The sequence below is a fragment of the Vigna angularis genome, chromosome 6, assembly GCF_016808095.1.
Source record: "Vigna angularis cultivar LongXiaoDou No.4 chromosome 6, ASM1680809v1, whole genome shotgun sequence".
NCBI classification, from domain to species: domain Eukaryota; kingdom Viridiplantae; phylum Streptophyta; class Magnoliopsida; order Fabales; family Fabaceae; genus Vigna; species Vigna angularis.
The window spans coordinates 29,545,883-29,561,054 of NC_068975.1; the positions used below are offsets into that span (position 1 = coordinate 29,545,883).

The 15,172-nt window shown below is 30.2% G+C and overlaps 1 protein-coding gene across 2 annotated transcripts; it reads right to left on the minus strand.

The window, feature by feature from the left end:
* Nucleotides 1-413: 413 nt before the first annotated feature.
* Nucleotides 414-6,168, minus strand: LOC108342216 (homeobox-leucine zipper protein HDG11). 2 transcript variants are annotated; one of them, XM_017579950.2, is made up of 10 exons: nt 6,003-6,168; nt 3,940-4,057; nt 3,597-3,788; nt 3,007-3,480; nt 2,804-2,905; nt 2,507-2,707; nt 1,806-1,986; nt 1,420-1,688; nt 1,213-1,275; nt 414-995 (listed from the first exon to the last, which is right to left on the minus strand). In XM_017579950.2, the coding sequence occupies exons 1-10, from the start codon at nt 6,119-6,121 to the stop codon at nt 624-626; spliced, it is 2,091 nt and encodes a 696-aa protein (XP_017435439.1). In that variant the 5' UTR covers nt 6,122-6,168; the 3' UTR covers nt 414-623. The 2 variants fall into 2 exon arrangements, with proteins under 2 accessions (XP_017435439.1, XP_017435438.1); XM_017579949.2 differs by having other exon boundaries at nt 1,213-1,302.
* Between the last annotated feature and the right edge of the window lie 9,004 nt (nt 6,169-15,172).

Below are 15,172 nucleotides of genomic sequence, written 5' to 3' on the forward strand. Positions count from 1 at the left end.
AGAAGGACTAGGTCAAAACCCATTACTCACAACTAAGTAAAAAGTGTTCAAAGCATCTTAATAACCCAACTATAGGTTATTTCTTTCTGTAATGGTGTGTTTGATACATATGAAATATATAAGAATGGAAGAGAAAGAAGTTGAAAAGGGTCTGAAGAAGACGGTTGTTTGGAAGGATAGAATATAAAGTGAGGTATATCAGACTATAAATATGAGAAGAAAAAGAATCCATGTCTGAGAATTTGATTAAGGACTAATGATGGTTCTACTTTGTAGTAGGGTTGCAGAATCATTTACACTTTCTTTCAAAAATATTTTTGCTTACCAGAAGAAAATGATAAGCTTTTCTTGAAAGAACAATGGGCACCAGAAGGATAATAATCATTACCACACATAAATAGATGGGGAAAATGGAATAATAAACAGCATGTTATTTAATTTAAAATGTCAAGCAATGCACCAAAGACATTGCAAAGTTGAAGCACAAGCTGAAAATGTGAAGCAATGTACGAAAGAAAGTGAAAATGTCAAGCAAACTGGTTTGTCATGAAACGCAAAGGAAACAAAGCAATGTTTTGTCCTTGAGCAATGCAGAGAAAGTCTGCATAACCAAAAGACGAGTCCTAGTTGTTGCAGTTGAGAGCATCCCTGACTCTGAGAATAGTTGAGGTTAAAAGAGAGTTGACAGCTGCTCCAGCTTTCCTATTTGGCATATTGCGTCCATCAGCACTAGCTAGTATTTGAAATGCCACAGTCAGCAATGACCCTCCCAATCTTTCAGTATCTGCACCATCAAATGCCATAGCTGAATTTGGTTCTCCATCTGGACAGATCACAAAACCTGATGGAAGAACCGGTAACATTGAAGAGTTTTCTCCCATTATGGCCGCAGTCATAGTTGCTACATCAGTTGGCGCATATATAACATACGATCCCATCGGGGTTGTGAAACTCTCTTGAAGAATCAGTGCATTGTTCTCGCTAGGGATGAATGGCTACACATGAAAAATTCAGGTCAAATCAACACAAATACTTAAAGAAACAGTGGTCAACTTAGGGTTGTGTTTATTAAAACCTAATTCAAAGTTGTTGTTACCTTAACCATTCAATTTATGAAAGTGTTTGATGTAATTGTACTAAAAATTAAACTAATTAACCTGTCTTAGAACAAAGTTGAAACACGAAACAAAAAGAAAGATTTGAATAAATTACCCGAATAACAGATACACAGTTCCCAGGGTGAATTCCATTTGAGATGTGTGCCACCTTGTGTGCCTGATTTCCACAGGTAAGAACATCCCACTGAGTATATAAGAAAAGAAAATATTAATCATTGCGCAAAGCAAGATTAATTGAAATCTAACTAACTAATAAAATGATTCCTGCATATAATGAAGTTATAGGTATAGTATTTTGAACCTGAGCACGGTTTTTATCATCTAGGAAGAACTCAAAAACTTTCATATAATGGAGAGGAAGCCAAATGGAGGTAGCAGCTGCAACAATCATGCCACTTGGCTGTCCATTGATTTTGCTTTCGCGAATAGAGACCCTAACCCCACTAGTGTTCGCCAGATCACAAAGCGGAAAGTCCAAGCCATCTGCCATGGTTATACTTTCACAGAAGATTTTCAGCATACGATGAGAAAAATTCATTATACTTCGCCTTCCCTCAAGAGAATTGATCACTGAACAATGGATAAGGTAAACTTTTTTAGTTAGCTATAAGGACATAATCATCGATCATAATAGAGAGATAGATGTGCAAGTGTTAGGGTTTTGAGTTAAATATGAGAAAGTTTGACCTCCTGCAGCGTCATGATCAGGTATCTTTTCAACATAAAAGGCAGCAAATCTCTCGCAAATTCTTTGAAGTTCCATAATCCACCTTTCAGCTCCGTATGCAACGCCCTTAACAATAATATCTTTGTACAGCGGATGTGTTTGGATTTTATCATCCACTTCCACGTGCTCAACCCAAGTAACCTAACATAGAACATAATATATATGAAGTGATCAGTGATTTACTTTGAATACTATTAGAATTTATTACATTATTATGTGATATGAAGTGATCGGTGTGAATCAAATAAAGATAACAGAGTTTCTAAATCTGGATATAAGCTCAAAAAGTTTTATTTGTTTTAGCATCAAACTAATTCTATAATTCATCCATATTAACAGTTAACCACAGTGAAATATAAGTCTATAGATTAACTTTATTTATAATGTCCAAGAATTTGAAATTTTTTATTTTATACTAGCTAGTTCGCACGTACATAAAATAGTGTTTAAAAATTAAAACGAAAAACTGAAAAAAAGAAAATTCACTTCATATTTAATTTGTTGAATAAATATATTGCCCTAGCAAGTGGTACAAAGCAATAGGTTAGGTGAACCATTACATTATCAGTTAGGCCTTCATGTTATATAGAATGGCCTCTAAAATTTCAATCTTATTGTTGAAGATCTACTAAAGTAGATGACTAATATGTAAATTACTAACCATGCAGCAGCCATTAGGCAATTCCTGGATCAAGCATCCAGAGGGATGTTTCCAAGACTGAAAAATAGAGGGTTTTTGCTGGAAGGAATCAAATGATATATCTGCTATCACCAGGCCTTCTTCAATTTGTGTACAGAAACGAAGGAATTGAAATTCACGAGGTTGCACAAAGGGTGAAAGAACATGCATTTGCTGGAACATCTGTCATAAAAGTATATATTGTCAACAAATTAAAAACTTATAGTTAAAAAAAATGAAATAAAATTACAAAAGCAAGGTTTGCATGAGAATATATACCAGCTGCAAGGCTCCACTTCGGTTTCCTGGCAAACCTCTTTCGATTACTTTCAGTGTTTCTGCTTTTGAGACAATTGTTGGGAACAAATTCACCCATTTGTCCTGAAAACATGAAATCAATGATCATATCGATAGCGTATTGCAATACTAAATAAAAACTAAGAGAAAACTAGTCAACAGAAAAAGGGTTATGATATGCTCACCGAATCAAGAAACATGTCAACAAGCTGAAGGCTATTAATGTTCACTATTCCTGATTCTTTTGTTGCTTCAATACGCACGTTTGGCCCTTTGAAATGTTTGGTCTTTGGGAACATTTTTTGATAGTTTTCAAGCAGTAGACAGAGCTTGCCATCTTGAGATGAGGACTTAATCCAAAAGGGCTCATTAATCCGAACAAGCCTAACTAGCTCATCCATTGCGGTAGCAGCAACCTTAGCCATAAGGTTTTTTTCTATGCCTTCACTCGCAAATAAGTTATGGCCACCATCCATCATATGCAAAGCAAGATTTGGATCATGACTCGAACTTCCACCGATCACTTGGTTCAGTGGATTTCCAAGTCCTGCAGCATTTGAACTTGATCCTATGATGGGAAAAAAACCCTGTTGGAACTGATCAGGTGGTAACATCTGGCTCTCCAAGTACCTCGAAAGTAGACGAGACACCTTCTCATGCTGAACACCAATCACATAAATAAATAATGTGTCAATTAGCATTTAAAACAGTAGCAAGCAAATATTGTGTATATTCACATCAAATATAAAATGAATCAATGGATGACTTCACGAACCTCTTCCTTTAGGTGCATATTTTCAAGTCTCATATTATGGATAGCATGTTCACGATCTCCTTCAAGACACGGTGGTCCCCCACAAGATGGGCAAAGCATACTCTTCAAGGCCTCTTGCATTGTAACATTTTCTGTGTGTATCCTATCATTCTCAACTCGAAGAGCAGTGTTATCTGCTCTCTCGTGTTGATTCTTTACGTATAACATGCACAAAAATGGTGAGTTGTATATGATATTTCTCTCACTTTACTTCATAGTTTTATAAAATTTTTGTACAAAATGTTACTGTGGAAAACACTTTTTCCAAAATGACTAACACGATTAGACTAAAGAGAATGAATACCTTGATCTGGGTCCTCTTATTCTGAAACCAGAACTTTATTTGCCTTGGCTCAAGACCAATCTCAGCAGCCAATTGACGTCGTTGCGCCTCATCAGGGTGTGGGCAATCCTTGATGAACCTTTTATAAAGAAAAATAAACCCCAATAGTTAATTCTTTCTTAGCAAAACAAATCATTAAATAAAAGTTATTCACATCTAAAATAATTTTCATTATTACGAATGAAAGATTATAATTAATTTGTAAATTTAAATTTAAATTACTTTCTAATTTTAACTATCAAAATTTTAACTATTGATTTTAAATTGGTCTTTAATTTTAAATTAAAAATTAATTTAGACAATACTTTTTTCATATTTAATAATTTTCTTGTAATATATTGTAATTTTCTTTTATAGTCAAAGATGTTCAATAATCCAATAGCGACAGTATTTACTAACAAATGCATTACCAAAAAGAACATGTGCTGAGACTTTTATATACAGTTTTATATTCTGTTTTTCTTGTTGATTAAAAATATCTCCTTAAATCAATTTCGAATAAAATGATAAAAAATGAGCAGAAAAATAATCCATTATTATAAAAACATAATCATTTATGTTATTATAAAATTGACGATGAGTTATATATAACTGCTTTCGTATGTCTTTGATATAAGAGATAATGTATGATGATTATACTTAAGAAATAGTTGGTTATACATACTAAATAAAAATAAATAAATAAATATATATCTAGTAGTAGTAGTAATATTTCTATTCAGCTAGACACAAGAGAGAAAGAAACATATCTTCGGATTATGTGTTAATATATATTTTGTCTTGTCGTTAAATTATGCAAAAACAATCAAAGCCTTTGATAAGTTCAAAACATGTTACTTCTTCAACTTAATCATATACATACCCTACGGTTAATTTAACTTTAAGTTGTATTTATAATCATTTCAAATAATTTGTTATTTGCTCTATGTGAAATTTTGAGTAAGAAGGAAAAAGAAGTTATGAATTGAAATTAAATTTGATTTGTATAAGAGGAGAACAATTCATTTAAAAAGATAATACACTTCATTAAATATACTAATTATAATTACACGTATAGATAGAAAAAATTTACTGCATCAGTCAATTTAACAAAATAATGATATATATAGTGCAAACGTCTCAAAGTCAAGAGATAAAAGAAATAGTAAAATATTAAAAAAAATGCCGACTGAAAAAAATACAAACTTATTGGTTAATATATTGTATAGTATAATTTATCAGCATCGATTTCACTATGGTTTTTATGTGCACGATTTTGACATTCATCATTACAATCAAGCACCAAATGTGATTCTTTAAAACAATTGAGGGTTCATATGTTTTGGAGTTCTATAAAATTTATTTTGAAAGATTTAGTTTTGATTTAGGGTTTCATATTTTGAAAGAGAAGAATACTTTTTCTTTTGTTGGTGAAGTAAACTTGCTATGCATGTTTAAATTGGTCATGTATTTGCAGTGAAAAGTGTGCTTTAGACTGAAAACTGTGAAAATTATTTTCTAAATTATAAAGATCGGAGGCAAAAAATACAATTTGTTAATCCGAATCTAAAATCAATTTTACTTCGCAGAGATTAAATTTTTCCACTTCTCTTAATCGAAATCGATTCGACCCAACGCAAAAAGTTGATTTTCCTTCCACAACATACCCAAACAAGCAAAGGGCGTGGTACAAATTAATATGGGGACATTAATCGTGATGCTAGAGACAATAAAAACCACATTAAACCAAATTTAATACAAAAACCCTTGAGCAAATAGATCAAACCAAAATTCACAAAAAAAAAAAATTAAAATTAACGAACCCCAGAAAAGCAAAATCAAGAGGAATTAAATGTGGAGAGAGATCTATAGAGCTTGATTTAAAAAAAATAAAAGATTTTTAGGAACATGCAGAATTAAATCTAGACGAATTATGTGTTTACTCTTTAATTTGTTTCACCGAAAAAGCAAAATGCTCCCTCAAAATGAAGCAAATCAAAGTATTAATTAATTAAATTGAAAGAAAAGAATGTTAACCTAATTACCTTTCAAGTCTTGATGTTTGAGAAGAAGAGAGACGTTTGTAGGAGGTTTTCCTTCCATTGTTATGGCTTTGAGAACCTTCATCAGCAGAACCACCAGCACTTGCCATTGAAGAATCCATTTCTGAAGCAGACTAAGCAAACTGCAATTACAACTATGGCAGATTTCTGAGCCTTTAGGTTGTTTATATATGGCCCTAACTCCTTCACACCCTCTATGTCTTTGCATGTATGACTTGTCCTCCACTAAAAGTCAAAAGTAAAAAAGAGAAGAACAAAAAAAAAAAAAAACTTGATAATTTTTTTGGATTCTTCTGTCTGAGATAAATAGAAAAAAATATTAATATTTTCCTTGTAATATAATTTTATTAATTGTTGATGAGGTATTGTACAAAACGTGTATTTAGACTTCCATATAAAAACTAAATGAAATATAATTTGAGAACCATAAAATCAATTAATTATGTCAGAGTCTCGTTAAATAAAGCACGAGTTATTTAGTGAAACCAACACAATAATGAAAAGTATATGTTAAATATGTATTTTAAAAAATATATATATAATTCTACTGAGATGAGCACTGAAATCTCCTGTTCAGTTCAAAGGAAAGAAAGTAATACGAGATAGAAAGTTTAGAATTTGAAAAGAAGAGAGAATAAAATGAATTTTTAAAAATTTTTATTTTTAAAGGATATTTTTCTTTCTTTCCTATTTTTTTCGTTTTTTCTTTAACTAAACAACAAAATGTACCGTTGTCAATGTTGCGTATTCTCTTTATCTTCTTTTTTCCACTCAATTATATCATAAATAAGCAATTATGAAAAGTTAAACGTATGATAATTTAAAAGCAAATATTAAATAACTTATGTCATTTGGTTTATGTAATAAATGTTTTCTTTTCTTTATTGTGATGAGTGGAAGGTGTTGCATGATGGAAACGACTCTCCACGCGGCGGACTAATTTAATTTAATTTCAATTTTAAAAATCACCTTTTTAATTTGTTTACGAAAATTCTTGTAATTTTTCTTTTGCTTTTTCCGGTGTATAATTGAACCTCATTACCTTGAAAAAAAAAAGTAGAGACCAATGTCGACTCATGCAGTAAGAGAAATAAATAAGAATTGTATCTTTATGACACCTCAAACCCATCAACATTAAACATCACAGATCTTCAAATGATCAGTGTCAAATGATCATCACAATCAACAAAAACATCCCGAGGAAAACCTAAAACACAACATATATGAGAAAATCAAATTGCTTATTTATATAAGTTGAGTTACTAGGATGATTGCTTTTCGCTGTGTGGGTGATGGTTGTATTTTTCTTTTCTGTTGTAAATTTATCGACAAAGTCACATGATTCAATGTCAGAAACATTCGACTGATCTGTTGAATAAAAATTGAGAGGCATGGAAAAAAGAAAAAAAAAGTATAATTCTTTTCTTGTTATACCCATACAATAATTACTACCATATTAGATCTGTTTACATAAAACTATGCAGTATCAGAGGCTTGATGTTTTGGCAAAATGATATGTTTGATTTAGAGATGATTGATAAGTTAGTATTTGAACTTAGTTGAAAAATTGTATAAGGAGCATTTTCTTTTCTTATATGTATATATTTCTTTGTATATAAATTGGAATAACTTATTTATTTCTGACATAGCGCATATATGTTAGGATGATGACTAGAATCAAGCACGCGAAACCATCTTAGGGTTTTCAGAAATATTTTTCTTCAATCAGTTGACTTTCTTTAGCAATATTTTGTTTTTCTTTTTACTTTGAGGATCGATGAATATAAGATGCAACAATCAGTAATACTTACGATTTTTGAAACAAGAATTAGAACATGTTGTAAGAAGGAAATTACTCTCAATATAAAAAGCTAAATCTAGTTACCCCATTTTCACAAACAAAACCATAAAATATATGAAGAACTGTGCCAACAAGAATACTCGCTCTCAGTAGAGTTACATCAAATTACTCAACGAAAACAAAACCATACTAAAACTAGGTCTTCAACTATGCAAAAAATTCTCCACACCATTTATCTGTCTTGATGCATCTTCTATTATGAATTACAAAACCTGCACAGAAAGTAAATGGTTTAAGGAACATGATCATTACTTGATTGTAGAATTTCATAACACAGTATAGATTTTACCTGTAGAAAGGGTGATCCATTTCATAACACGAGTAATGAATTTTACCAATTGATGTTCGACCAAGACATGCAGAGGTTCTGTATGTTTCGCAAACAAATTCTTAATTTTTTAATGATCTGATTTCATAGGTGAGAATGATCAGAGAAGCATGATTTCTATAATCAGTGACTTTCACTATATGTGCTCCCAAGCAAGGAATCTTGATTCACTTAGTGAATGAGAGGCAATAATTTGAGGTGCAGTTTTGTGTTAAACCAATTTCTACAGCTGAAGATATGCTCAAAATATTGCACCCACTGCGAAAAGCAAACAAACATTGCCTCACGTTTCTTCATGGGAACTGCACATCTCTACAGATATACCAGGATCGTCTGAAACATATTTTTGTATCCCAATAGATGATCTAAACAACGAGAGGAAAAAGGCAGAATAGGTTTAAATATGAAAATATAAAATCCATTTAGGTTTGAACATCCAAAACAAAACAAATGATAATATTTAGTATAATAAACATCTAAGAAGTCATAAAAAAAAACTTACAACTACTTATTGCTACATGCTCACCATGAATAATGCACAATTCAACACCCACATGATGTAAGTGATGTAAAGATTAGCAGGAAGGGGGAAAGCAGGGAGCATAACACTGGATCAAGAACATGAAGAACACTACTTTAATCCATAGATAAACACACGAAAGCTTAAAGATTATTAAAAAGGACAATTATATATTAACACAGTTTTTTTTACAATATTTTAGCATAACATGAGTCGTTTTGTCATTAAATTTAAAGTACGTACACAACAAATAAATAATGGATTAATAAAAAAATACACATATATTATATTAAAATTTTGTAAAAAATATATATCAAAATATCTTTTTCCTATTAAAAATGAGACCTTATCAAATTGTAAAAGTTTACTTTCACACATTTCTACACTCATATGTTATTTCTCATTCTTCCATTATAAAATTTATGTCAAAAATAAATTATAAAATTTGTCAAAAATAAATGTTGGTGTATCATCTTACTAGAGGGTACTCGTGGGAGTATGTGTCACCTTCATATTATAATAATATAATTATTAAGAAGATGTCACTTCAATACAGGGAACACTGAATTTTTCTATCATCAATACCTCAAATTTACTTTTCAAAATCCTATTAAAAAGAATCAGTGGCACCAAATATAATTTTACCAACATGTCCTTTAAGACAAAAAGAATTTTATCAATTTATCTTTTGGTAAAATCTGTCTTCCAAAGAAAAAATTATTTTCTTGAATATAGAGGTCGGTCCACAACAAATTATTTTCTTGAATCAATCAATTAAAAGAACATCACTTACATCATGTAAGTAAAATAGTGAATAATCTAGTAACTAAAGCAGATGTTGGTAACCAAAAAGATTGAATGAATTAGATTCATAAAAATTCTTAATATCTCCACGTATTGTTTTGAAAAACTTTTCCCCCAAAAGTTTTTAATTTCCCTAAAACCAATTTTGATTTGAATATGTAAAAGAGATATGTTCACTGGGTTTTCATAAAAGTTAGAATATAGCAGGTTAACTATGTTTGTACATAAATGTAAAAGGGTTGGTACATCTCAAATGTACCATTATAAATACAGATTTACTCTCTGCTGTTCAAAAGAAAAAAAAAACTTACATGAAAGGTATTATATCAGGAAGCCATTTGATGAATTATAACTTATCTAGAAAAAAGATAGATAAAAATGGAGAGAAGAAATATACAATCAATTACTAGTTTGATCTAGATATAATTTCTTAATAGAATTGAGATTTTACTGTTACAACCCAGAAATATATAAGCAAAAGATTTTTCATGTAATTATTTGAATTCTTCATGCAACTCATCATAATTATAAGGTAAAGAAAAATCATTCTCACTCACCTCTTTAATTCCGCTTTCATGTTTGTTTTTTCGTTATCTTCCTTCTCACCAGATGATCTGAAGGTTTTATCATTTCAAATCAATGGAGTTTCTTGGTTTCCAGCTAGAATAATACTCATATTTTGATGTGATTTACCTTATCACTTGGATAATATGTAATGTTGTTATTTTCAAGTAATTAACATAGAATGTTAATAAGATTTTCATTGTTAAAATCCTTTTCCAACCAAAATGAGATGGTCCTTTTTGTATAGATGGCCTCAGTAAGATTTTCATTTTAACATTTTTACAGACATACTTCTCACCATCAAAAAATGTGTTTAACAACAATACCACCGCTATGATAACTTGAACAAAATAATTTCTCTAAAATTTCAAAAAAATACTTAAGAAATTCAACTCTCAAGGATTTAGGAAAATAAAATACTTAGTTAATGTAATTTATCATTAATTTACTGATATGGTCAACTACAATGATCTTGAAGATATATTTTGGAGATACCACAATAGATGTACTAAAATTTTAGAGATACCACAATAGATGTACTAAAATTTTGGAATGCCAATTATATAAAATGTAATAATTTTTTTTTAAAAAAAGTATACATTAATTTACGTGCAAAAGAAATTGGAGGGACCGAAACCCCTTAATATGAACTAAGTTCTACCACTCCTGAACATAACAACCAAATTTATAGTTAACGATGCAATAAAAAAATTATGCCCCTCTTGTAACATCCCCATAATTATAGCATCAAACTATAATAGAGTTCTTACATCATTGATACAATAGAACAGTTGATAGAAGGAGGAATAAGAGTTTTCCTCATTATTATACAAACCCTCACTGTTAATTCAAACTAATTACACTCCACACCTTAAGAACAGAAATAAAAACATAGGTTTCAATATTAAAACTATTCTTCAGTCGATCCTCCATCTAAGGCTTGCTCCACCGGCATATCACCGACTTCTGCTCCCATCCATCGGATGATCATCGCCAATCAAAATACATAACACAAAATAACAACCAAACAACAGACAAAGCAAGGGTGAGCTAATGCAATACAAAACATCATGGTAAATTAAATTAATAACCAAACTTCCATCTTATAAGTTAAATTACTCAATAATATAATAAACATACCATTATCATTCGTAAACTCCATTCATTCGGACAATCGTATGAATATTGAACTCTTAGCTAGTTCTACACTTGCAGTGGTACTTTTACTCAACTACATCCTATCCTACTCTGTCCCCAAACTGGATCTTCGGACATGGATGTACTTATTCGCTAGCTCAATTATTCTATCCTACTCTGTCCTCCAAACTGGATCTTCGGATATGAATATCACCACTGAAGCTACATCCTTCCTACTCTGTCCACTCACACTGTGGATCTTCGGTAAGGATTTTCCACTCTCCACCACATAGCTTTCTCTCTAAGTGAGATCGAGACTATTGAGAGCATAAGAATGAACCCCTAAGTCGGAGTTCCTATATTCATACGTACAGTACTTGACACAAAATCAATAAGGAGTTCCTCCTTGGAACTCTATTATACAATTTCCATTAATAAATACACATGTCAACATATTATCATCTTTAGCCATATCTCAAGAAAATAATTCTCACATACTCAGACATTTCACAGCCTCACAGAAACATCACTTATTAACACATAACTCTTTATGGTCTATTAATTTGAACCCTTAAGTAGTTCAAACAGCTTAGATACCTTCACTAATAGCTCCAGAAGGGTCAAAAACCCCATATCGACCTAAAGAATGTCCAAAACGGACATCCAGAACTCCCAAAACGTAAAAAACATCAAAACACTAAATTTGTTACGCATAACTCGCTTCAGCGAGTTAACTCATTCACTCAAGCGAATTTACTATTCCAAAATTACGAAAATTCACTTTCCGGACTATAACGACTATTCCTTTCATCATACAGATTTTCTAGACATCCAAAAACTTATCTCCCATCAACAACCCATATTCATCCAAATCTTATAAACATCTAAACTAAACATATAATTAAAAAGGCAGCGGATAATTAGTACAATCCAAAATTTCCGATCAAGACCTAGTCTCCTTTTAAATCCATAAACAGATTCAAAATCTTCGATCTATATGTATACCTAAAAACTTCCACCGATTCAAAATACTTAATACGAACAAGATCTCTTCAAAACCATCAAAACAGAAACATATCCCAATTCCAAACCGTACATCAATTCAAAAGATACAATAGAAGTAGAATTTCATTCTAAAATCATAAAGAGAATCAAAATCCTAAACATATACCAAATTTAAAATCATACAAGGTTAGCTCCCCTTACGGTTTTCTCCTAAGCTTGCTTTCAAACGGTTCCCCGACGTTCCTCTGCCTTAGAATTCCTTCTCGTGGCTCCAAACTTAGCTCTAAAACTTCTCTGGTCCAATGTTTTTAGGTAACAGTTCTCAGATTCAACTTAGGAATTCTCTCAGCCCCAAAACCCTCTTAAATAACCAGAAAAACGTGTTTAAATAGTAAAACGCGTTTACTGAGTCAAAACGCGTTCAAAACGCGTCCAAAACGCGTACAGCGAGTGAGTCTGATTTTGACAACTTTGTCAGTCCGATTGAACCCCTTCCCGATGTCGGAATTACGCGTATAAGTACTAGAATCAAAGCTATTCGAGTCTACTTTCTAATGGAACAAGAATCAACTTAATATCTAATTTGTACAATTAATTATAATTAAAATACCAAACCATGTCAAAGTTGACAGCATTGTATTTTGCATATAAACTTTAACTTTTGTTACAACTTGATACATGTTTGGTTTCTTACTCTACTAATGACCCGAGATTCACATTTTCCTTTAATTTTTCAGGGTCTTACACCTCTAATATTATCAAAGGCTTACATTAATAAAATTAATTATGTACACTACAATAATAAAAAGTTATAGAAAAATGATATCTAATTGACAATTATATTAAGTATTCAATTGAGTTATGCAATATTAATCTAAAAGTTACAATTAAGATTAAGGCAATGCTCAATTAAAAGATTTTTTACTAATGAAAAGGTTGAAGTTTAGAAAAGTGGACAAAATTTATAATGGTTCTTTCTCATTCAATGTAAATCCACACTCGTCTTTAATCAGCCTATTTGAGAGTTTATACTATAATCTTATTTATGTACAGATATCTCACTTTTTAGAGTTGTAATTCTTACCTGAGAAGCATAGACAAATAGTCCTACCTTTGTTGCTTGAATCCACCCTCAAGACTTCCAAACCTTCCATAAACAACAATAGGAATGAGAAACATATACAAAAAAATTGTTTAAATTTTCAGTCATATTAATGATATCAATAAGAAAAATCAGTAAGATTTTCAACAAAACCTTTTCTTATACATTTGGTTTTTGTTGAAAAATTTAAAAATAAGTTTAAGTTTCATAAAATAAAGATAAACAAATTAAACAATATCAAAAAATATAAATTTATTATTTTAAAATTTTAAGATTTTAGATTGAATGTATGATTATTTTATGAGTTTAACTCAATTCTTATTAAGCTTTCTAGCCATAAAATCCTACATTTGATTTCTACCCATAAACTCATTAATGTTTAAGTATTTAAATTCTCTTTTGGTGTTCAAATGTCTAACACAGGAAATTCTCTTTTGGTGTTCAAATGTCTAACACAGGAAATCAAACGTAGGATTTTAATTAAAAAAAATCTTTAAATAACAATAATTTGTTACTATAAAGACTAATATTTTGGCTATCAAAATTTAAATTGTTCATCCAAATTCTTTTATAAACTAACACAAGATGTGCCAAAAGATAAATGGCATGGAGAATCTTCTTGCAGGTTGAAGACCTATTTTTAGTATGGTTTTTTCATAGATTTTATGGTTTTGTCAATGGAAACCATGGTTGAGTAATTTGATGTAACTCTCTGCTGAGAGTGAGTATTCTTGGCACATTTTTTCCTACCTTTTACATATTTGTGCAAATCATTGATGTATAAAATTTCTTTATTACAACATATTCTAAATTTTGTTTAAATTTTTTTAAAATAAATTAATAATTTTTAATTTATAAATTAATATCTAAATTAGTTATTATAATGATCAATTCTTTTTTGTGTTTAAAATTATTTAAGAATTGTTTTTAGTGTTTTTTTAAGTAAGAAATGTTTACCTAATGAAGTATGCATATATACTTTCGAGTATATAAATACTTTAAAAAAGAAACTTAAGCACTTTAGAGTACCCCAATACTTTAAATACATTGTTTTTTCAAGTTTTATGATATTTTTCTAAAGTTCAAAAGCAGCAATGAAATTTTTTTTAAATAAAAGATAGAGGGAAAATCAATATCAATGTGTACACTGCTAATGAAAACAACAATAAGCACATTACTAAAAATAATTGATTTGGGATTCAATAAAATGTGATAAATACAACTGAAAAGAAATACAATGATAATGGGAAAATTGAGTGATAATCAAGGTGATAGCTCATGAAGAATTACAGAAACAATGCGCCTTATTGCAACACAAAAAGTATATATCATAGGGGAAATACCAAACATAAAGAGAAGTATTAGAAATCATGTCTTATTAGTATATTTTGTTTGATATGTTTGATTACACAAATTGTCTCTGTATATTTATGAAGTAAGGGTCACTGTTTCTCCTTAATTGTCAAAATATAAGATAAATTTATTTTCCTTTTGTATAGTAGGCTAAAGTGCAGTGATGAGTTCAATAAATGAAATTACACTTCTAATATAGTAATTAGATAATCAAACTTATACAATATGTGTATAAAGTTATAGAATGTTTGAAGGTATGCAATCTTACTTCATTATTTTCATGATGAAAAACTATATATTGTTGTTTTACTAAATTTATTTCCTTTCACATTTATATATTTGTTTCTTTATGTAAATAAAAGCAAACTTAAATGATATGAAAATGTTAACCTCAGGGGTTTTAATATATTAACTTTTAAAAGAATTAAAATTATCCCGTGATAACAGTATGTAGTAGTATTTTCATATACCTGTTTTA

Coding starts and splice junctions, on each gene's coding strand:
- LOC108342216 (XM_017579949.2), bottom strand. CDS start 6,121: ATGGATTCTTCAATGGCAAGTGCTGGTGGTTCTGCTGATGAAGGTTCT. Junction 1,987..2,506: donor TGCCTAATGGCTGCTGCATG/GTTAGTAATTTA, acceptor GTTCTATGTTAG/GTTACTTGGGTTGAGCACGT. Junction 1,303..1,419: donor ATGATAAAAACCGTGCTCAG/GTTCAAAATACT, acceptor TTATATACTCAG/TGGGATGTTCTTACCTGTGG.